Source organism: Conger conger, chromosome 5, assembly GCF_963514075.1.
Source record: "Conger conger chromosome 5, fConCon1.1, whole genome shotgun sequence".
NCBI classification, from domain to species: domain Eukaryota; kingdom Metazoa; phylum Chordata; class Actinopteri; order Anguilliformes; family Congridae; genus Conger; species Conger conger.
Window position 1 is genome coordinate 2582506 of NC_083764.1, and position 22669 is coordinate 2605174.

Here is a 22669-nt window from a genome sequence, read left to right on the forward strand (position 1 = left end):
GAGCGCTCATGGTAGAATGTAGCGGGTTTATTTTCTTCAGCACTGCTCAGTATTGTGGGACAGAGGCGTCATTTTACTGCAGAAAGCACCTGGCTTCAACAGGTCAACTACAGTAACACAGTGGACATTTGATACTCAACAAATGCAAAATGACTTTTCAAAGCTGTAACCATACATTTTGAAAATGAGGAATTGTGTTATATTGTGTCAGGCTTTGTTGAGCTGGCTCTTAACTTGCTCTTTTTTTCATAAATCCTTCTCAGTCCACACGTTAACCACAGGCCACTGCCATAGCAACCCTGGACCAAGAGGGGAAACATTTCTGCTGATCTTTAACTGCATGTTGTTACTTTTTGCATGTTACAATAACTTCTAACCTTCATCACCTTGATACGGGGATACTAGGGAGGCCTGTAGCGTAGTGGTTAAGGTAAATGACTGGGACACGCAAGGTCGGTGGATCTAATCCCGGTGTAGCCACAATAAGATCTGCACAGCTGTTGCGCTCTTGAGCAAGGCCCTTAACCCTGCATTACTCCAGGGGAGGATTGTCTCCTGCTTAGTCTAATCAACTGTATGTTGCTCTGGATAAAAGCATCTGCCAAATGCCAGTAATATAATGTACTGTTATAGTCTACAACATGCACAAACTCTGACAAAATTAAAAACTGCATTTATCTGCATTCTTATTGAGTAATTGTCTGACACGTATCGAGTCATAATTACTCACTATGCATTATGTGTCAAGGGTGGGCTTCAGTTGGCAAATCATTGAGTAAGGAAAATGTAGTAATATCAATATCTCTGACACCAATGCTCTAGAAAACAGTAGGCCTACATTGCAGAACTCCAAGTGTAAATCATTTATTAGCAAGAGTTAAGTTCACGGTCTGGTCACACGTTTGTTAAAATCCATTTTACAGTTTTTTACAATCACTTCCACCCTAATCTCACCAGCTTGTGCTGAATTTTCACAACCTTAGACACAACACTCAAAACCTTAGACACAACACTCAAAATGGTAAACACTTGTAACACAGCCTGTTCGCCTGTTCAAAACATGCATTGTGCATTCATATCTTTGAAGAAATCTCGCACTTCCAAACTCATTGGCTCAAATTCTTTATTTTTCATGGAATACTATAGGAACATTTCTTTCATGAAATACTATAGGAACACATGTTAATAATGTGTGTATTTCATTTTGAAGTAATACTTCGAAAGTTGAGTCATTGTGACCAAGTGAATTGGTTCAGTGATCAAATGATTTTTGGTTTATGTATATTGTATCCAAGCAATTGAACAAAAAGGTTTTAAAAAATGTTTATTTTGATTATCCATTTTGAGTCTTGTGTCTATAGTTTTGAAGAATGACCTCAAGGTTCTGAAATTAGTGTCAAAGTGATTGTAAACAACTGTAAGCAACTGTGGCCTGATATGACAGAACACTTTGAGTGAAGATAGTGTTTTTTTTTATTGTTTTTTAAATTTTACTTTTTATTCATCAGATTCACCAAAGTGTACCCCAACAGCCATAACTAATTATGTTTCGATTGACATGGTTTTTACTTTACTGTTCCACTAGCCCAAACGGTGTGAGGGTGTAGCTACAGCATATCACCACCAGAGGTTAGCACACCCTTTTTAACTCGTTATAGAGCCCCTTACCTGATTAAATACCCGGTTTCTCTTAGAAAACAAAACGGTACTCTAGGAGTGAAGCCTATTAAGTCTCGGTGAACCAACTGTACGTGCAAAGGGCACAGTTCTAGATAATAATTCGAAAACGAATCTTGGCTTAACTCGTTAAGTGTTTCTGACCAAGTTGTGACTGACAGGCGCGGGACCAGCTGTCAAGCTGTATCAATGCTCCTCCTTTCGGAGCTCGCCGGTGGAAGAAAAACTTAAAACAGCCCTGCACGTCCCGTGTCTCTCCAGGTCCGGGTAATGGTACGTTAACTATAAGAGGAAAACTGGCTTCCTCCTTTGACGATGTTAATTCGTTCATGACGGAACAGCGAAGGAAATCGCGCTCACTTCATTATATACTGAGTGTTCGGGAGCGTTTATGAAGCGAAAGCCCCCGATTCGTCCCCGGGCAAAAGAGGGCGGTTCCGGTTTTGAGTTCTCCAAAGTCTGGGGTAGGGGAGGCGAAATATAAGTTGAAACTTTTCTAAAGAAAAAAAAAAAAAAAGTCAGGACGTAACGCGAATAGGCTGGGAATGGAGAGTCCGGCCAAGCCGGGCGATGAAAACTCAAAAGAGCAAGCCGCTACGTTGCTGGGATCCCGTGGATCGGATCGGAGTGCCAGCGCAAAAAGGAAAAAGTCAAACAACTTAAAAATCATAATTGTGGTGAGTATCCCATGTTGTAGCGGTCACCAGCGGCGCAGAAATCAGTTTTTTATTTTTTTAAATTTAATTGTAGCGAATGGGCTTATATTACATTTGCATTAATATACACATTTGATAAGGTAAACGACATCAGGGTATTTTGCGATTTCTTACTTTTTTTTTTAGATTCAAACTATTCATGTGGTGATGCTTATGAATATGTGGATATTAAGCTGCCCTGCGGGCGAGAACACGGGAGGGGGAAGCACGTGCGTGCACAGGACAAAGATTAAAACATCCACGTTCGGGTGTCATGCAGTAGATTTCTAAATGCTGCCTAGGCTACAACTTCTACTACTACTGCTACTACTACTGCTGCTACTACTGCTGCTGCTACTGCTACTATAATAACTTATGGTTGTTATAATAATAATACATCTGAAATTCACGGGAGTAGGCTGGATGGCACTGCCTCATAAACACATCTGATCTATATCAGCATCAGACATTTGCTTAACAGTTTTGCATCTGGAGAAACAAAAAGAAATATAAATATATATATAAGCGAATATATATAAGGCGTTCACCTAAACTGAACCAGGAGCCAAAGTCATGGTCTATAGAACAAATTTCATGTGTGTGTGAGTGTGTGTCCGTGTGTGTGTGTGAGTGAGAGAGAGAGAGAGAGAGAGACAGAGAGACAGAGTGAGGGTGGAAAATGTTGGCTGCATAAATCCAAGCACCACACGTGTAATTATTTTATTACGCAATTGTTTACTGTTTATTACTTTTTACTGTTCGCTTTTTACTGTACTGTTTGCTCTTTACTGCCTTGTAAATGTGCTGTTAGTTTGAGTTTGTGTTCAGTAGACCATAGCATACTTTTTATGTTATGTATTACATAACAATATGCCTATAAAGACCTGCCTGTAAATTCACTAGTGAGGGGATTGGGCATGAAGACAGAGTCTTATGGCCATGAGAAGTGTGTTTACATCACTGAAATGGCTTTCATGGTTTCAGATGAACCTGGGTTGTGTTTCCTGAGATTGTGTGATTGTGTATTAATGCAGGCATTGTGGATGAGCCTACACATCCATGGAAGAGGTTGGCTGTGCATGTCGGCGATACACAGGGCGACCTCTCACATGCCCAGAGCTGCATCTCTGTAGCTCGCGGTTTGTTGTGAAACATTAACCAGAACAGTGACGTTACAGCAGCAGTCCATGTTCCCTGTGCCCATGACTACGGTCTGACTCCGCTGTTTCTTTATTTATTTTTACCTTCAGCTTCTAAATTAACTTGACTTCAGGCGATAATGGATTAAGACTTCAGCAGTTACTAGATTAAGACTTCAGCAGTTACTGGATAAAGACTTCAGCATTTACTATATTAAGACTTCAGCATTTACTAGATTAAGACTTCAGCAGTTTCTAGATTAAGACTTCAGCAGTTTCTAGATTAAGATTTCAGGAGTTACTGGATTAAGATTTGAGTTACTGGATTAAGACTTCAGGAGTTACTGGATTAAGATTTGAGTTACTGGATTAAGACTTCAGGAGTTACTTGATTAAGATTTGAGTTACTGGATTAAGACTTCAGGAGTTACTGGATTAGGTTTGAATGACAGGGGCCATGCATTTAACTGAAGTGGTTCAGAATGGGCCGGCATGTCTTTCAGCCCTGTTTCAGCCCTGTTTCAGCCGGAGAGACGGTGGACATTTAGAAACTCCCGGCCAGTCCAAGCAATCTCTTTCTCCAGGTTTTTACTCCTCCCACGGAAGCCACCTCAGGTGACCCCAGAGTGCTGAGCGCCAGGTTTCCAGTTAACAGCCCCCCCCACCCCCCCACCAGAACTCTCAAACCTGGGCCTCAAGGCTGCCAAATGCAAGCTTTGGAAAGAAATGGTAGTTTGTTTAAGAAATAACTTAAGAGGTAGTGTACGGTACGCCACTGTGAGGACAGACAGGAGGGCAGTAACGCCGACCACCGCCCCTCCATGGTCACTGTGTTTGAGACTTCAGACTTCAGTCATGCATTTCAGAGTAAATTAATTTATAACCACAGCTCTGCCGGTTCACAGGTCATCTCCTCCCCGCGCTCCCAAAGGCCTGCTTACATGTGCAGCCCGTAGAGCATTGCCAAGATATTGGACTGGACTTCCCTTCCATAATCATTGTCACTTTAAAAAAGTTAACTTTTTTGTAATATAATGTAGGATGTTATTTGTTGTGTTGTACTGTACTGTAGTACGCTGTGATGCTGTGTCTCCCCAGGTGCTGCTCTTGCTGTTGCTGATCGTGGTCCTGGTGGCGGTGTTCGTGCTGAAGCAGCGCTGCTCTCCGGAAGGTAAGACGCAGAGCTGCTGGAGTTTCCTGAAGCTTGTGAGGCTTGTGAACTGGGGTTAGAGACCTTTGCAGGAATTCTGAAAGTTGTTTACAAATGAATTGCAAGTGAGATTAATGTAGTTTGTTGCGTGAATGTATTGTGTTAGATCGCTCTGCCAGCTGTTTTTAAGCTCTTTTATGGTATTCTAAGAGAGAGGCATTTAGGCTTTTGATGTTTTTATTGAGCACACATGAACCTCCGTCATTTCAGAAAAACAGCACTTTCTAAAATAGCAGTCACAACCCCCCCCCCCCCGCCCACAGGATAAACACGCAGCACTCAACCCAAGCATGTCTCCTCTCCATCCACCACACCACCAGCCCCCCCTCGAAGGACCACATCCTTTCGAATGTCGCTGATCGTTTTAGAAAACTCAAGCTGTACGCCGAGGGCGTGACCGCACCGGCCGGAGGGCGTGAGGTGCGACCCTGCAAAGAGTGCTGGAGGCTTCTCCCACGTCGCTAGGCAAGCGCAACTCAACACCAACGTAGACATTGTCAATAAAGTGCTTATATAGTGCTGATGGGTCTGCTCTGTAGCGCTCAGGAAGGCGTTATGTAGCTCTTATGTAGGCAGGAGAGGCAGGAGAGGCAGGAGAGACGTGCGTGGTGAAGTATGAGGCTGTGGATTGGAGCCTGCAGCCTCCGTAGCTGTGCCCTCTCTCCCCCGCAGTGAGCAGCTGCAGACGGAGGTGCTCCTCGGACCGGGGGGGCGGAGCCGGGGAGTGTCGCTGTGACCCCGCCTGTGTGAAGGAGGGAACCTGCTGTCTGGACTACCAGGAGGTGTGCGTGGCCCCAAGTGAGTCACCTGCCCTGCCCGCTACCGTGGCAACCCAGCAGCGCGTCCACCCTTTCACTGGGGTAGAGCCCCGAGACAATTCACTGCACTACTGTGCCCCCCCTGTGTGTGTGTGTGTAGTGTGTGTGTGTGTGTGTGTGTGTGTGTGTGTGTGAGAGTGTGTGAGTGTGTGTGTGTGTGTGTGTGTGAGAGTGTGTGTGTGTGTGTGTGTGAGTGTGTGAGTGTGTGTGAGAGTGAGTGTGTGTGAGTGTGTGAGCGTGTGTGTAGTGTGTGTGTGTGTGTGTGAGAGTGAGTGTGTGTGTAGTGTGCAGGACTCTCTCACATCTTCTCCCCTGATGTTCAGACTCTGCACTGGGAAGCGATTTTCTCTCCGTATTATTCTAGTTCCATTTTCAATAAACTTTGGTCAGTATTATTTGTATGTGTAATCTAGCTCAGGGCGTTGTATGCTGACACTGATAAAGCTATAGGATTTACTCAAGCTTCGGCTCAGATTTGAGATATTTTGGACGTATTTCACCCAGGGCCTACCTCTATCCAGAGAACAAACAGCATTTCTCCACAGCTGGAAGAGATTAAAGCCTTCCTATTCTGGGTAATTAAACCTCATTCATAGCCAAAACAGAGACATTAAACCTACGAGTCTGGCTGTGAGCTGTGTGGGTGAACCGCCAACTTTGCCAAAAAACCAGGCGGAAAAATCCTGTTCCATGGAGCCAGGGGCATCTGGCCGTCTGAGTGAATTATTATGGGATGGCAGGGGTTTCCCCACTCTTTTAACACGGCAAGCATATGTGCCGTCTTTCCGGGGAAAAGATGTTTTCACTTAGACGCGCTCCACAAAATGGCACACTCTCTCTGATTTCTCTCCCTGGCTACGATAAAATAAATAAAAACATTGCTTCAGTGCAATTATCGGAATTTTTTTTTTGCCAAGTTCGGCAGAAGGGAGGTTATGCGATCCACACTTTGAGTCACTGAGCACCTTTTCCCCTCTCCGCTCAGATGTGCCACCAACGCCATGTCGCTCACTGCGTTCTCCTGCGCCCTGACAGGGCCGCGTTCATCCCCGACAGCGCTTAGCCCCGACAACGCTTAGCCCCGACAGCGCTTAGCCCCGACAGCACTTAGCCCCGACAGCACTTAGCCCCGACAGCACTTAGCCCCGACAACACTTAGCCCCGACAACACTTAGCCCCAACAGCACTTAGCCCCGACAGCACTTAGCCCCGACAACACTTAGCCCCAACAGCACTTAGCCCCGACAGCACTTAGCCCCGACAGCACTTAGCCCCGACAGCGCTTAGCCCCGACAACGCTTAGCCCCGACAGCGCTTAGCCCCGACAGCACTTAGCCCCAACAGCACTTAGCCCCGACAGCGCTTAGCCCCGACAGCACTTAGCCCCGACAGCACTTAGCCCCGACAACGCTTAGCCCCGACAGCACTTAGCCCCGACAGCGCTTAGCCCCGACAACGCTTAGCCCCGACAGCGCTTAGCCCCGACAGCGCTTAGCCCCGACAGCACTTAGCCCCGACAGCACTTAGCCCCGACAGCACTTAGCCCCGACAACACTTAGCCCCGACAACACTTAGCCCCGACAGCACTTAGCCCCGACAGCGCTTAGCCCCGACAACGCTTAGCCCCGACAGCGCTTAGCCCCGACAGCGCTTAGCCCCGACAGCACTTAGCCCCGACAGCACTTAGCCCCGACAGCACTTAGCCCCGACAGCACTTAGCCCCGACAACGCTTAGCCCCGACAGCACTTAGCCCCGACAGCACTTAGCCCCGACAACACTTAGCCCCGACAACACTTAGCCCCGACAGCGCTTAGCCCCGACAGCACTTAGCCCCGACAGCACTTAGCCCCGACAGCACTTAGCCCCGACAACACTTAGCCCCGACAGCACTTAGCCCCGACAGCACTTAGCCCCGACAACACTTAGCCCCGACAACGCTTAGCTCCAACAGCACTTAGCCCCAACAGCACTTAGCCCCAACAGCACTTAGCCCCAACAGCACTTAGCCCCGACAGCGCTTAGCCCCGACAGCACTTAGCCCCGACAACGCTTAGCCCCAACAGCACTTAGCCCCGACAGCACTTAGCCCCAACAGCACTTAGCCCCGACAGCACTTAGCCCTGACAGCACTTAGCCCCGACAGCACTTAGCCCTGACAGCGCTTAGCCCCAACAGCACTTAGCCCCGACAGCACTTAGCCCTGACAGCGCTTAGCCCCGACAGCACTTAGCCCCGACAGCACTTAGCCCCGACAACGCTTAGCCCCAACAGCACTTAGCCCCTACAACACTTAGCCCCAACAGCACTTAGCCTCGACAGCGCTTAGCCCCGACAGCACTTAGCCCCGACAACGCTTAGCCCCAACAGCACTTAGCCCCGACAACACTTAGCCCCAACAGCACTTAGCCTCGACAGCGCTTAGCCCCGACAGCACTTAGCCCCGACAACGCTTAGCCCCAACAGCACTTAGCCCTGACAACACTTAGCCCCGACAGCACTTAGCCCCGACAGCACTTAGCCCCGACAGCACTTAGCCCCGACAACACTTAGCCCCGACAACACTTAGCCCCGACAGCACTTAGCCCCGACAACACTTAGCCCCGACAACACTTAGCCCCGACAACACTTAGCCCCGACAGCACTTAGCCCCGACAACACTTAGCCCCGACAACACTTAGCCCCGACAGCGCTTAGCCCCGACAGCGCTTAGCCCCGACAGCGCTTAGCCCCGACAGCGCTTAGCCCCGACAGCACTTAGCCCCGACAGCGCTTAGCCCCGACAGCGCTTAGCCCCGACAGCACTTAGCCCCGACAGCACTTAGCCCCGACAGCACTTAGCCCCGACAGCACTTAGCCCCGACAACACTTAGCCCCGACAACACTTAGCCCCGACAGCGCTTAGCCCCGACAGCACTTAGCCCCGACAGCACTTAGCCCCAACAGCACTTAGCCCCGACAGCACTTAGCTAAATGTCTGTTTTAACTGAAACGGTGGCGCGCTGAACATCCTGTTGCGAAACGTGGGCGGACTGACTGACATAGTAGAGTTCACTCCTGTGGTGTCTGAGAAGGCGTTCTCCGGTTTTTAGCGCGCAGGCCTACGTCGTTACTGATTCACGCTACACCCCCGAGACACCCACCAAACGGGAGCAAACACACCTCAAAGCCTGCTGCAAAACGCTGCACACCGTTGGGAGAGAACATTTGTGTCACTGTCGGGACAACATCTTGCACATCCTTTGTTCTGCCGGGTGCCTTACCCGAAGTCTACTGAAGTTACCCAGGACAAATTGGCCTCTAAATAACATCTCTTGTGGAAGGTGGAATGTTGATTCATCCATAAACTTCATTTCCTTCCGTAAACACCGGATGTATGATGGGTAATCTGCGATGCATATGATAACATAGTGGCGAATGCCCGGTCTCTGCGGTGGTGTGTAAGAGCGTCTGTGTGTTAAACACCAGCTGCTGTACAGTGTGGTCACGTTTCCCTTCATCTCGCACTAACAGACTTTGAAAACCCAAGCTTTTTAGTTTGCTGGAGTGAGTTAAAGGGGCAGTTCGCCCAAAAATGAAAGTAAAGTATGTTACCACAGTACCCAGCTGAAAAGAACAGCTCAAACTAGGTTTTGGCATGGTTGAGCTTGTCATGGTTTGACCAGCTGAAGCTATGTTTTGAAACAGCTGGCAGCTACCAGCAACTACCCAGCTAGACCAGCTGTATGAGCCACTTGGCCATGCTGGTTGACCAGCTCATACCCAGCTAGACCAGCTGTATGAGCCACTTGGCCATGCTGGTTGACCAGCTCATACCCAGCTAGACCAGCTGTATGAGCCACTTGGCCATGCCGGTTGACCAGCTCATACCCAGCTAGACCAGCTCATACCCAGCTAGACCAGCTGTATGAGCCACTTGGCCATGCTGGTTGACCAGCTCATACCCAGCTAGACCAGCTGTATGAGCCACTTGGCCATGCTGGTTGACCAGCTCATACCCAGCTAGACCAGCTGTATGAGCCACTTGGCCATGCCGGTTGACCAGCTCATACCCAGCTAGACCATACCAAACTTCAGCAAGGCCCTTAACCCCACATTGCTCCAGTGGGGATTGTCCCCAGCTTAGTCAAATCAACGGTAAGCCGGATAAAAGCGTCATACCAAACTTCAGCAAGGCCCTTAACCCCACATTGCTCCAGTGGGGATTGTCCCCAGCTTAGTCAAATCAACGGTAAGCCGGATAAAAGCGTCAGCTAAATAACAAATAATTTTGTATTTTAGGTGACCTGTGTGGGGGTGAGGTCATGGGTCAGCCAGGCTAAGATTGGCTAAGATTTATCAGATCTAAAAACGAGATAATTCTCACGATCCTGACAATGGTCTGCATGCTATCCCACTACTCGAGTCTCTGTGACTTGTAATCTGAAGGAGTATATACCAAAGACAGTTTAGCTTTAACTTCTGTTTTCTTTGCTAAGAGATTCCAGGTGTCCCGTATTTGCCAGAACATTCTGCAATTCTGGCGAAAATAGAATTTTTCCTGCCACCAGTGCCAGAGTTAACAACAATGGGAGACGCGCCCTGAAACTGCCGTTCTGTTGAGTAACCTTCCACATCTGGAGTGTTCACCGTGCGCTGGAAGTGCGGTGGTGATTAAGGTTTCCGTATGTGTGCGCTAAATCCCGTATCAAAGTCAGGGGAATGCAGCGAGCAAAACAGTTATCATTATGATTATAGAGCTGCTGCCTTTTATCGGTGTGAGGAATCGCTGCCTCGGTGAACTTTCTCTGGAGGCTCAAGACGTCGGCGGAATTCAGTGCGACAAGCAGGGAAATGTTCGGTGTTAATTAAACTGAAACATAGTTTACATGCGACCAACGGGGACCATATATACATGTTAACACTGAAACGTTCACTCTACACTGTTTAATTTGTACCGTGTATTTTGTGGTCACATCAAAGAGGTAGCGCTATCCTCCGCTAACTCTTGACTGTCTGGCGATCGCGTTTGACTGCGAATGACGTGTGCGCTATCTCGGGTTCTCTGTTTGGTCGTCGTCATAGTGACGCGGGCAGGGCCGGGAGAGCGATATCATTGTTGTGTGATCGCTCACGCCGTGCGTTGTCTCTCCAGCGCTTCACTGGGTCTGCAGCAAGTTCCGCTGCGGGGAGGAGAGGCTCGCCGGGAGTCTGTGCTCCTGCTCGGATGACTGCCCCGGCGTGGGGGACTGCTGCTCAAACTACGCGAACATGTGCCAAGGTACCGAACGACGCGCTAACCCACTTCAATCCCACGGGAGGGAGGCATTTTATTTAGGACGACATCCCTTTTTCTCGTAAAACCCTTCCTTGTTCTGTACGTTTAATGGCCCTTTCCCTCGTTTCTTTACTCCCTCGTTTAACCCTCCTCTGTATTAAAGTGGTTAAAAGGTTTTTTATTGGCTGCAGGTGAAGTTCATTAAAGGTGTCGGTGCTGACGGAAGTTTGTGATTGGCTGGGGTGAAGGGTGTCAGTGCTGATGGAGGTTTGTGATTGGTTGCAGGAGACCGACACTGGGTGGAGCAGCCATGCGAGGACATGGAGTCTCCACAGTGTCCCGCTGGGTAAGACACGGATTTATAAACCAAATACCGCCCCCCCCCCTTCTCCCATTCTCCCGTTCTCTCTCTCTGAAATCACACATCAATTTACAGGGGGGCAGCCTGTAGCATAGTGGTTAAGGTACATGACTGGGTCGGTGGTTTGATCCCCACTGTAGCCGCAGTAAGATCCGCACAGCCCTTAACACTGCATTGCTCCAGGGGAGGATTGTCTCCTGCTTAGTCTAATCAACTGTACGTCGCTCTGGATAAGAGCGTCTGCCAAATGCCAATAATGTAATGTAACGTAACGTAACGTAATGTAATGACAGCATCATGCAGCTGAGCTGCTGCGTATCTGAAATAATACATTCACAAAAATGATTAAAACAGCTGAACAATTCTGTAGAACGATTATTAAACACTATTAAAACAATGCGAAAGAAAACTCCTGCACACCGCAGATGTCCCATCACATTCTGACCAATCACACTCTGACCACGGCGTCTCTGCCTTACCAGTCCCGCTCATGCGTCCGACCTTGGTTGCACCTGTGACTCGGACTAGAGCCAAAATGGCTTCCTGTCACTCTGCTTTGATATACACACTCAGTACATGACATTACAGACATGAACTTAACCCCTCTGGAGCAATGTGGGGCTAAGGGCCTTGCTCAAGGGCCCAACAGCTGCACTGATCTCATTGTGGCGACACTGGGGCTTGAACCATGAACCTTCCAGGTCCCAGTCAAGCACTTTTGCCGTTTGGCTTTTAACTGGCCTGAATAAATCAATATATGTCTTGCGCCGATTAGCTCTTTAGCGGCCCTGAATTCCCTGAACAGTTTCTGCGGCAGTAACCCAGTTGTGTGTGGGGGGGTTAGGCACTATCATTAGAATCTGGGATCTTTAAAACGATCTCAGGGGCCTGCTCCGGGCAGCACAGCTCTGCCACTTCCCGTCTGCTTCTCCTAATAAGAGGTTCCCTCCAGATAACAACCTGCCCAGTGCAGAAATTACCCCTGACCAGCGGTACCCACGGAGTCTCAGTGGAGCCTTCTTAGCCTCAGGTGCTTCTGAAATTGCAGTCCGCTCTGACTTGGTGTAGTCTGTGAGCTGTGTGTGTGTGTGTAGCTGTTTATTTCTGGTCCTGTGAATAAACAGGTTCTTAAGTTGTGTAGACTGGAGCAGTAGTCCCAGCCATGCAAAACTATGAAAAACAACCAAAAAAAACAAATTAAACCCAAATGTTTTCCACATATGTGTGTTAGAGTGCGTGCTTGTGTATATGAGCCTGTGTGTGTGTATGTGTGTGTGTGAGTATGTGTATGTGTGTGAGTGTGTGAGTGTGTGTATGTGTGTGAGTGTGTGAGTGTGTGAGTGTGTGAGTGAGTGAGTGAGTGTGTGAGTGTGTGTGTGAGTGAGTGTGAGTGTGTGTGTGTGTGTGTGTGAGTATGTGTATGTGTGTGAGTGTGTGAGTGAGTGAGTGTGTGAGTGTGAGTGTGTGAGTGTGAGTGTGTGTGTGAGTGAGTGTGAGTGTGTGTGTGTGTGTGTGTGTGAGTGTATGTGTGTGAGTGTGTGTGTGTGTGAGTGTGTGAGTGTGAGTGTGAGTGTGTGTGTGAGTGAGTGTGTGAGTGTGAGTGTGAGTGTATGTGTGAGTGAGTGTGAGTGTGTGTGTGTGTGTGTGTGTGTGAGTGTGTGTATGAGTGTGTGTGTGTGTGTGTGTGTGTGTGAGTGTGAGTGTGTGTGTGAGTTTGTGAGTGTGTGTGAGTGTGTGTGTGTGTGTGTGCGTGTGAGTGTGTGTGTGTGTGAGTGTGTGTGTGTGTGTGTGTGTGAGTTTGTGAGTGTGTGTGAGTGCGTGCACTCAGTGCTTTTCTCTGGCCCCATTCCTAATGCTTCTGCTGCATTTTACACAGAATTTACACAGAAAGAGAGGTTGAGTAATTTTTTGCCAAGTTCAGATCACTTAACTGGGCAGAGAACAAGGCAGTATCTGTCAACAGAACATCAGCACTTGAGTTTAGTTCCAGCTAAAAGGGAAACTGTTGAACGATTCCAGGCCGCAAAGTGAGTCTGTTTCTTAGTTTATGCCATGATATGTCCTGATTTGTCATGATATGTCCTGATTTGATGTTTTTGTCACGCATACTGCTACTGAAACACTCACCATGTTCAACTCTCACAAACGTTTTCTAGATTTTCCAGACCACCCCTGATCCTGGTGTCTCTGGATGGTTTCCGCGCTGGTTATCTAGAGGCCTACAGCGGCCTATTACCCGTCATCAGCAAGCTGAGTGAGTGCCCAAATAACACATCCTGTACAACTCAAATTCTTCCCAGCACACTGGTTCGTGTTTTGCTAGTACCGGGGTAAAGGTTGTGTTTGTTTGTGGTTGGTCTGTCAAGGACCTGTTCCTATTTACAGTAGCTGGGCTCAAGTGTGTCTGATGCTGGTGTTTGTACTTTTAAATTCTTGCTTTGATTTTATTAATATTGTCTTTTTTAGAAAATTGTGGTACCTCCACCCCACACATGAGACCTGTGTACCCCTCAAAGACTTTCCCCAATCATTACACCATAGTTACGGTGAGCAGAGACTTTCCCCAGATGATATCGCTATGGCTTTATAATGCTACATTAACCCTCTCTGATTTTATAATGCTACATTAGCCCTCTCTGGTTCATAATGCTACATTAGCCCTCTCGGTTTATAATGCTACATTAGCCCTCTCGGTTTATAATGCTACATTAGCCCTCTCTGGTTTATATCCCCGGTTATGGGTATGCACTTTGTTGTATTTCGCTCTGGATAAGAGCGTCTGCCAAATGCCATTAATGTAATGTCATGTAATGTAATACTACCTTAGCCCTCTCTGACTTTCTCATGCTGCTTTAGCGCATGGTGACTGAGCTGTTCCCTCTGTGCAGGGCCTCTATCCAGAGTCTCACGGCATTGTGGACAACAAGATGTACGACGTCGAGCACAACGCCTCTTTCAGTCTCAGGTCGGAAGAAAAATTCAGCGAGAAGTGGTACCAGGGAGAACCGGTGAGTAGGGAGGAGGCGATCGTTTACCCCAGAGCAAAAACCGTGAGAGGAGCTATTCAGCTTCGCCTGCTTACCTGAGGAGAAAAAGCCGCCTTGCCTGGAGGCTATCTAGTTGAGAAAACGCTTAATCCACGTGATCCTGTAATGGGGTTCTTTATTTCTGTGGAAAGATCGCACCTGCTGACAAAGTCAACCGTACTAAAAAGCATTATTTACGGCGATCCTGTCTACCCTCCCAGAAGGACGTGTGTGAGTGTGTGTGTGTGTGTGTGTGTGTGTGTGTGCGGGTGTGTGTACGCGTGTGTGTTTGGGCGCTCGTGAGAGTGTGTGTGCGTCTGTGCCAAAGGACAAGCCTCTTTAGGTGAGAGGGTGAAACTTTGTTCTCTCCTCTGCTATCTCTTGTTTTCCCTGTTTGAGTTCAGCTCCAGGCCTGGGGGAGTTTGGCTCACACACTTACTCAGCGAGCTATGTGGGGCAGGACAGAATTATACTGCTAATATAATGTGTTTTATGGGCTAGCTTCATTAGTCCGAACAGGGATTTATGTGAATCCTAAGACTGGACCAGTATTTGTTCTTTCTCGCTCCTGGGAGGCTGTAGCAGACAACAAAGGAGAGATCTGTCAGTAGCGCCCAGCGCACTTCAGAAGAAACATGAACTGAGAGGCGCAGAAGCTGTGACTGTGAACTAAGCGCTATAATGACTGTAATCGAGTGAGTGACGTGAGCTAGCCCGTGGGCGATCTGGGACCACACTGCTGCGGAAAGCTCATAATGGTGTGTCTGTGTCACAACCACATTCCTTGATGGTGTGTCTGGCGTGGCTCTTTTTGCTTTCTGGAAACACCCAACAGAAACGGGAAGAGGAGGGCAATGAGAGGACCTGTTTTATCATTCTGTGGCCCAGTGATTTCACTGTCTTCTGGAACACTAATATGGTACAATAACATTCCAGCTGCACTTGTGTGTGTGCGAGCAGTCGGTGAGAAGGTGTTTGACGGGGCTGGGCAGAGAGCTGTGTAGCTGGAGGTGTTCTCAGTGTTTTCATTGTGATGGAAATCCCTGAGCTACTTGTGTGCGTGCCGTGATCGTTCACACGTGTGTGTGCTGCGTTGTTTTTTGGCAGGTGTGGATCACAGCCATGCGCCATAACCTGAGATCCGGAACCTTCTTCTGGCCCGGCTCTGATGTAGCAATCCGCGGGACCTACCCCAACTACTACAGACTCTACGACAGGTCAGTACCCCAACTACTACAGACTCTACGACAGGTCAGTACCCCAACTACTACAGACTCTACGACAGGTCAGTACCCCCACTACTACAGACTCTACGACAGGTCAGTACCCCCACTACTACAGACTCTACGACAGGTCAGTACCCAACTACTACAGACTCTACGACAGGTCAGTACCCCAACTACTACAGACTCTACGACAGGTCAGTACCCCAACTACTACAGACTCTACAACAGGTCAGTACCCAACTACTACAGACTCTACAACAGGTCAGTACCCAACTACTACAGACTCTACGACAGGTCCATTCTCCTCATCAAAGCTGAGGACACATTATTCCTCTTAATGGCAGAGGATTTTGTTTCCTCGCATTAACATTACATTACACAAAATAAAATATCCTATATTTTACACAAAATAAAATATCCTATATTTTCACTGAGGATTAATTTGTTTGTCACTTCTCTCCTGAAAATGCTGTTTATTCATCAGCAGGTTTAATGTCAATCAGTGGGTTCAAAAAACTTGAAATACATTCCATTGTAAACAGCTGCTTTGAGCGCACAAATAAAATGCACTGACGGTATAAAAAAGAAAGAAACTAATGAGTGTGTTTGTCCCCAGGAGTATCCCGTTTGAGAAGAGAATCATGACAATATTAGAGTGGCTGGATTTACCTGAGGGGACCAGGTACAGTGGATCCGTTTCTCTTACCTACAGTCACCTAGCCCACGAGACTACAGGCTGCCCCAGCACAACTGTTAGACTAGACTACAGGCTGCCCCAGCACAACTGTTAGACTAGACTACAGGCTGCCCCAGCACAACCATTAGACTAGACTACAGGCTGCCCCAGCACAACCCTTAGACTAGACTACAGGCTGCCCCAGCACAACTGTTAGACTAGACTACAGGCTGCCCCAGCACAACTGTTAGACTAGACTACAGGCTGCCCCAGCACAACCGTTAGACTAGACTACAGGCTGCCCCAGCACAACCCTTAGACTAGACTACAGGCTGCCCCAGCACAACCCTTAGACTAGACTACAGGCTGCCCCAGCACAACCGTTAGACTAGACTACAGGCTGCCCCAGCACAACCCTTAGACTAGACTACAGGCTGCCCCAGCACAACCCTTAGACTAGACTACAGGCTGCCCCAGCACAACTGTTAGACTAGACTACAGGCTGCCCCAGCACATCAGTGCAGCAGTTGGGCCCTTGAGCAAGGCCCTTAACCGCATATTGCTCCAGGGGGGATTGGCCCGTGCTTAGTCAAATCAACTGTAAGTCGCTTTGAATAAAAGCATCAGCTAAATGACTGTACTTTATTTTAACAAACTTGCAAGATACAAGATACAAGTTACAATAAGATGACACAGCAATGACCTGAGTAAATGTCGTGTTCTAACATTGTTAACTGACCTCATAAGCCGCACTGTCTCTGGGTGGGGATAGTTAGACTTTTTGGGTCTAAAATGTCATGTTATTTCTGTTCTTTTGTCTGTTGCCATGACGCCCCGCAGGCCTGATTTCTACACCCTTTATCTGGAGGAACCGGATAGCGCAGGACACCGCTATGGACCAATGAGCAGCCAGGTGAGGAGGCCTGCAGCCAATGAAAGGAGAGAGGGGTGGCGCCCTAAAGGTCAAGACTGCCCTGCTTTTAGAGGGCTGCTGTGGTGGAATGGAGGGAATTTTATTGCACTCACAAAGATCATCCAGCTATCACAAGTTTTACAAATTCCAGACTTTGTGTTTCATGCTGGAAAGCTCAGCTGTTTTTTATGGGCTCGTGTGACCTGCTGTTATCACGTGGATAATAGTTGAAGTTTATATGGAGCTGGAAAAGGTCTGACTTTGGAATGTGGCTGCATTGCAGTTCTCTGTGCTTCACTTTCATGTGTGAAAAGCCCTGCCCTTCTGAACAACAGCACCCCTACAGGCACTGCAGAGCAACACAAGGCCTCAGACAGATGTGTGTTTAATTAGTTTAACGGTGCTTTCAAATAATGTGCAGTTATAACCGCCTAGGGCCACCAAGAATTCATACAAACTGAACTAAATTCATGAGTTCTGCTCCTCGTTGCCGGTGATGTTGGTAACTGTGTTGCTCATTATTGTGCAGTCGTATTGTTCTGTTGTGTTGCTTCAGCCACCTTTGTGAGCCTGAAGGGAAATGTCCACTTCTGTGGACAATAAAGAAGTTACTCTGTAAAGTGTATGTGTGGCAGTCTTCTGTGAAAACTGCTGCACAATTAAAGTCGAATTGAATTGAATCGAATCGAACCAAATCGCATCAAATTGAATACATTTCTATTCTATTGAATCTGGGGGGAAATCCACCGAAAGGGGTGGGGCTTGGGGGATGTGGGCATTACCAGGGAAACCGTAATTGCCTCTGTATGACCCCCCCCCCCCAGGTGATCGAGGCCCTGCAGAGAGTGGACCGGATCCTGGGACTGCTGCTGGACGGACTCAAACAGAGGAACCTGCACAGGTGTACTAACCTGGTCGTCCTCTCCGATCACGGTGAGCCTCCTCTCCCGTCCCAGCGCTGCATAGCGTGGATATACAGTACGTACTATGCAGTGTGGATATACAGTACATACTATGTAGCGTGGATATACAGTACATACTATGTATTATGAAAATACAGTACATACTATGCAGTGTGGATATACAGTACATACTATGCAGTGTGTATATACAGTACATACTATGTAGTGTGGATATACAGTACATACTATGCAGTGTGTATATACAGTACATACTATGTAGTGTGGATATACAGTACATACTATGCAGTGTGTATATACAGTACATACTATGTAGTGTGGATATACAGTACATACTATGCAGTGTGTATATACAGTACATACTATGCAGTGTGTATATACAGTACATACTGTTCAGTGTGTATTTGCAGCATTTTAAAAGCAATATACCTGCAGTATCATAAGATACGGGGGATACATTTCCCCGTGTGGGCGCTGTCTCCAGGGAGGAAGGGGTGCATTCTGCGTCTGTCACACAAACCGACGGTGACCCCAAAACCTGCCACTGCTGTCTGTCCCACCCATTTTATCTGGTTCAGACAGACTGTGTGGGGTGGGGGGGGGGGGGGGGGGGTGAGATTGTCCCAGTTCAGTCAGACCCCCCGTGTGTGTGTATATCGGGGGAGGGGGGCAGGACTCTGGCTCTTGTGTAATCAGGATGCAGATGGTACACTCGCACACCCTTAGCACGTTAGCGTAGGCTAACGGCAGCAGCGGGGCCCATCTGCAAGAGCATATGCTCTACTACATACGAGATCATATTAATAATTACTGTTCCATATGCTTCCCCATGTGGTTCCGTGTTGCGCTCAGGGGTTCTGTTGATGTGGACGGTGATGTATTCCTGCCTCGGGGGGCGTGGTGTAGAGCTAACCAGGCTCAGCCTTCCTCTGCCTGTTCTCCGTGACAGGGCTGCAGGGCCTCCTGTGTCAGTGTGAACTCGCTTTTCAGAACCGAGAGAGATTAGAATCTTCGTACAGTGACTGAACATTCTGTCGCTGATGTCACAATCGCTGCTGGTGGTTGAAAGCAGCAGTGAGTTCTAGAATTTTGGAGGAAATGAAAGCATTCCAGAAGACCTTCTTCTTCAGAATAGATTTAGAAAAACGGGCCTTTTGAGCGCTAATGGTGCTAACGGCGCTAACAGCACAGCGCAGCTGCGTAGAGAAAGCTCCAGAAACACGGAGCGGCCGACATCTGCCACACACCTGCCGGCTCCTCCGATTAGGTCTATCTGTGAGCAGTTAGTGGTTAACGTCCCTTTTAGTGCTGCGGTCTCTTGCTTTGTAATCTTGTGCCTCTGGAGGTTTCTGTTTAAAGACACCCAGCAGTTACTGTCCTTGTGGGAATCTGATCTTTTGACATCTGTCGTCATACATCTGCAGACGTTGTTCTTTGCGGGGCTTTCCTGAACACAGTGAAGCACTTGTCAGTAGTTGCTCTTTTTTCCTGTGCTTGTGAGAGCTTCCCGCTCTGAGCTCCTCTGAGCCGGGATCAGGGCTCTCCTGATGGTCATCTCTTCTCCCGTGACCGCAGGCATGGAGGAGGCCTCCTGCCTGAAGGCCGTGTACGTGTCCTCGCTCCAGGACAACGTCGACGACTTCACCGTCGTCCCGGGCCCGGCCGCCAGGGTTCGGCCCAAGAAACTTCCGGAAGGTTTTTACACATGTGAGCTGCTCTGGATATGAATCCACACACAAGACCCCCCCTCCACACACTCTAAACCCCACACACACACACACACACACTAAACCCCACACACACACACACAGACTAACCCCCCCTTCACACACATACACTACCCCCCCTCCCCCCCCCCACACACACACACTAAACCCCCCCCCCCACACACACACACACTAAACCCCCCCCAGCTGTGCTCTCCCCTCCTCTGTTCATCCTACATAATGAGGGATTATCCAGCATGGCTAACTTCCTGTGGCTAACTTCCTGTCCTGTGCTTCTCCTCTCCAGTCGACTATGAGTCGTTGGTGAAGAACTTGTCGGTAAGCAGAAAGACGCGGCGTGTGTGTGATGTTTGGCGATGTTCCCGCAGATGAGGCTGGTGCATGTGATCTTTATCGTTGTCTGCTCGGTCATCCGCAGTGCAAGAACCCGGCCATGAAGCCGTACATGAAGAGGAACCTGCCCAAACGTCTCCACTTCGCCAACAACGTCCGGATCGAGCCCGTGCACCTCTACATGAAGGCCCAGTGGCAGGCCGCCCTGTGAGTCAGACATACACCTCCAGGGTTTAGCTTCAACACTGAAATTAATATCATGATTTAGATCATTAATAATAATAATATGAATATAGAAATTAATATAAAGATGAAGATTGTGACTATTAACATGAATAGTGAAAGTGATATTGAAATATTCAAATGAATGATGATGATTTTGATGAAGAACAATATTGATATGAACTAGATGATTGTGTTGGTGATGATAATGATGATGGTGATGATGAAGGTGAGTCATGTCCTCCTGATCTGTGATCCCGTTCAGGAAGCCGGGAGATATGAAGTACTGTACTGGAGGATTCCACGGCTCAGATAATCAGTTCAGAAACATGCAGGTCTGTCCCTTCCTGTGTCTCCTGCACTGTGTGTCTGTATGTATCTGTCTGTCTGTGTGCCTGTCTATCTGTATCTGTCTGTGTGTCTGTGTGTCTGTCTGTCTGTGTGCCTGTCTATCTGTATCTGTCTGTCTGTGTGTCTGTCTATCTGTATCTGTCTGTCTGTCTGTGTGCCTGTCTATCTGTATCTGTCTGTCTGTGTGTCTGTGTGTCTGTCTGTATCTGTCTGTGTGTCTGTCTATCTGTATCTGTCTGTCTGTGTGCCTGTCTGTATCTGTCTGTCTGTGTGCCTGTCTGTATCTGTCTCTCTGTGTGCCTGTCTGTATCTGTCTCTCTGTGTGTCTGTCTGTCTCTCTGTGTGTCTGTCTGTATCTGTATCTGTATCTGTATCTGTATCTGTATCTGTATCTGTCTCTCTGTCTGTCTGTCTGTCTGTGTGTCTGTCTGTATCTGTATCTGTATCTGTATCTGTATCTGTATCTGTATCTGTATCTGTATCTGTATCTGTCTCTCTGTCTGTCTGTCTGTCTGTCTGTCTGTATCTGTATCTGTATCTGTATCTGTCTCTCTGTCTGTCTGTCTGTCTGTCTGTATCTGTATCTGTATCTGTATCTGTATCTGTGTCTGTATCTGTATCTGTATCTGTATCTGTATCTGTGTCTGTATCTGTATCTGTCTCTCTGTGTGTCTGTCTGTGTGTCTGTATCTGTCTCTGTCTGGCTGAGTTTATAAAGCTTCAATAATCGGCACGGCACCCGCTGGCATTTGTACTGTGCACTTCCACACACAGGGGGGGGGGGGGGGGGCGCTTCCCCGCTGGGGGAGGAGAGGGATCGTGGGGATCAGGAACCGGACGTGTCCCGACACTCAGACTTTCACTCTTTTCCTTTTTTTCCTTTTCCCATTTCTGTGATCTTTATTTTCCCAAACATTTGTGTTCCGTGTGTCTGGGTTTTAATCCGCGGGCCCGTCCTGTCTCTGCGGTTCCGCCGCGGCGTGAGGGCCCAGCGCTGGGCCGGGGCGGGGATGGTATAATGACCCGTCTTCCCAGCCCTGCCAGGCGCAGGTGGATGAATGCGGAGTCTGTCAGCTCTAAAATTAGACTTGTTTTGAGCGTCGCCCGTTGGTGCCCTGCGCTGTGTGTGTGTTCAGCAGTCGCCCACGCTCGGGCCTGTCTCTCGCCAGCCCCGAACACGCCCGTCTGGCTTCTCCTCCATCCATACTCCTTCTTTATTCAACATGTATACGACGGTGCGAATATATTTAGATTTGAGAAAGCTCTTACGCTTGTTTTCACAGCTCTGCACCGGATGTTTCTTTGGACGTCATTTAAGCAGAAGAAGGAACTCTGCGCTGCGTTGTGGCTGATTTATACCCTGAGCGTGTGGGGGAGGGCTGGGGCCTCTGTTTGTTTGGCTATTTCTGCAGTTACGCGAAGTATTCCGGGAATTACAGCGAGGAAGGTTCATCTGAGCGAACTCGCTGAATGTGCGATCACTGGGGGATCCCTTCTCTCCCTCGTAAATATGCTGTTTGAAGGTTTATTTTGAATAATATTGTGTGTCATTTTTCAGGCGATATTCATGGGCTACGGACCCGGCATAAACTCCAGGACTGTGGTGCCGCCGTTTGAGAGCATTGAAGTGTACAACCTCCTGTGTGGTGAGTGTGACTCAGCGTTTCAAAAAAAAGTCCAGCAAATTAGGAAGAGGCAGAATTAAATGAAAATACGTTTAGTTTCTTATTCATATCACACGTTTCAGGGCTCATATGTGCCGTGTCAGATTCAGCAAGCGCACCTAACTTCGTTAAAATCGTGTGCCAGAATCTTTTTTCTCACGTTTTTGTGTTTGACTTTGATCTACGGCTGATGTCATTGTTTACTCTCACTTTTACGCTGCTTCAGCACAATAGCACGATAGCACGATAGCACGATAGCCCCCCCCGTCCTTGGGGGGCTTCAAAGAAGAGCAGGCTGGGCGCCCCGGGGGCTCTTTCACGGCCGATGTTTCAGGGCCGTGGGGTTCACTGAGTGTGGCTATTGTCCCATTGTTTTAATGAGCCCCCCCCCACCCCCCACCCTGAGGAAGAGCCCAGCCCCCCCCCCACCCTGAGGAAGAGCCCAGCCCCCCCCAC

The 22669-nt window shown here is 48.3% G+C and overlaps 1 protein-coding gene across 2 annotated transcripts in view; it reads left to right on the forward strand.

Moving 5' to 3' along the window:
• The first annotated feature begins 1757 nt into the window (after positions 1-1757).
• Positions 1758-22669, forward strand: part of enpp1 (ectonucleotide pyrophosphatase/phosphodiesterase 1) — a 30798-nt gene continuing 9886 nt past the window's right edge. The window contains exons 1-17 of one of the 2 annotated variants that reach the window (XM_061242419.1): positions 1758-2354; positions 4610-4682; positions 5394-5519; positions 10672-10797; positions 11080-11140; positions 13312-13409; positions 13622-13701; positions 14044-14163; positions 15289-15398; positions 16024-16089; positions 16924-16996; positions 17821-17929; positions 19492-19623; positions 19930-19961; positions 20062-20183; positions 20464-20533; positions 22108-22195. In XM_061242419.1, the coding sequence (XP_061098403.1) occupies positions 2223-2354; positions 4610-4682; positions 5394-5519; positions 10672-10797; positions 11080-11140; positions 13312-13409; positions 13622-13701; positions 14044-14163; positions 15289-15398; positions 16024-16089; positions 16924-16996; positions 17821-17929; positions 19492-19623; positions 19930-19961; positions 20062-20183; positions 20464-20533; positions 22108-22195 (1618 nt within the window). In that variant the 5' untranslated portion in view covers positions 1758-2222. The remainder of the gene's footprint in view (positions 2355-4609; positions 4683-5393; positions 5520-10671; positions 10798-11079; positions 11141-13311; positions 13410-13621; positions 13702-14043; positions 14164-15288; positions 15399-16023; positions 16090-16923; positions 16997-17820; positions 17930-19491; positions 19624-19929; positions 19962-20061; positions 20184-20463; positions 20534-22107; positions 22196-22669) is intronic. The other variant, XM_061242418.1, reaches the window with a different exon arrangement.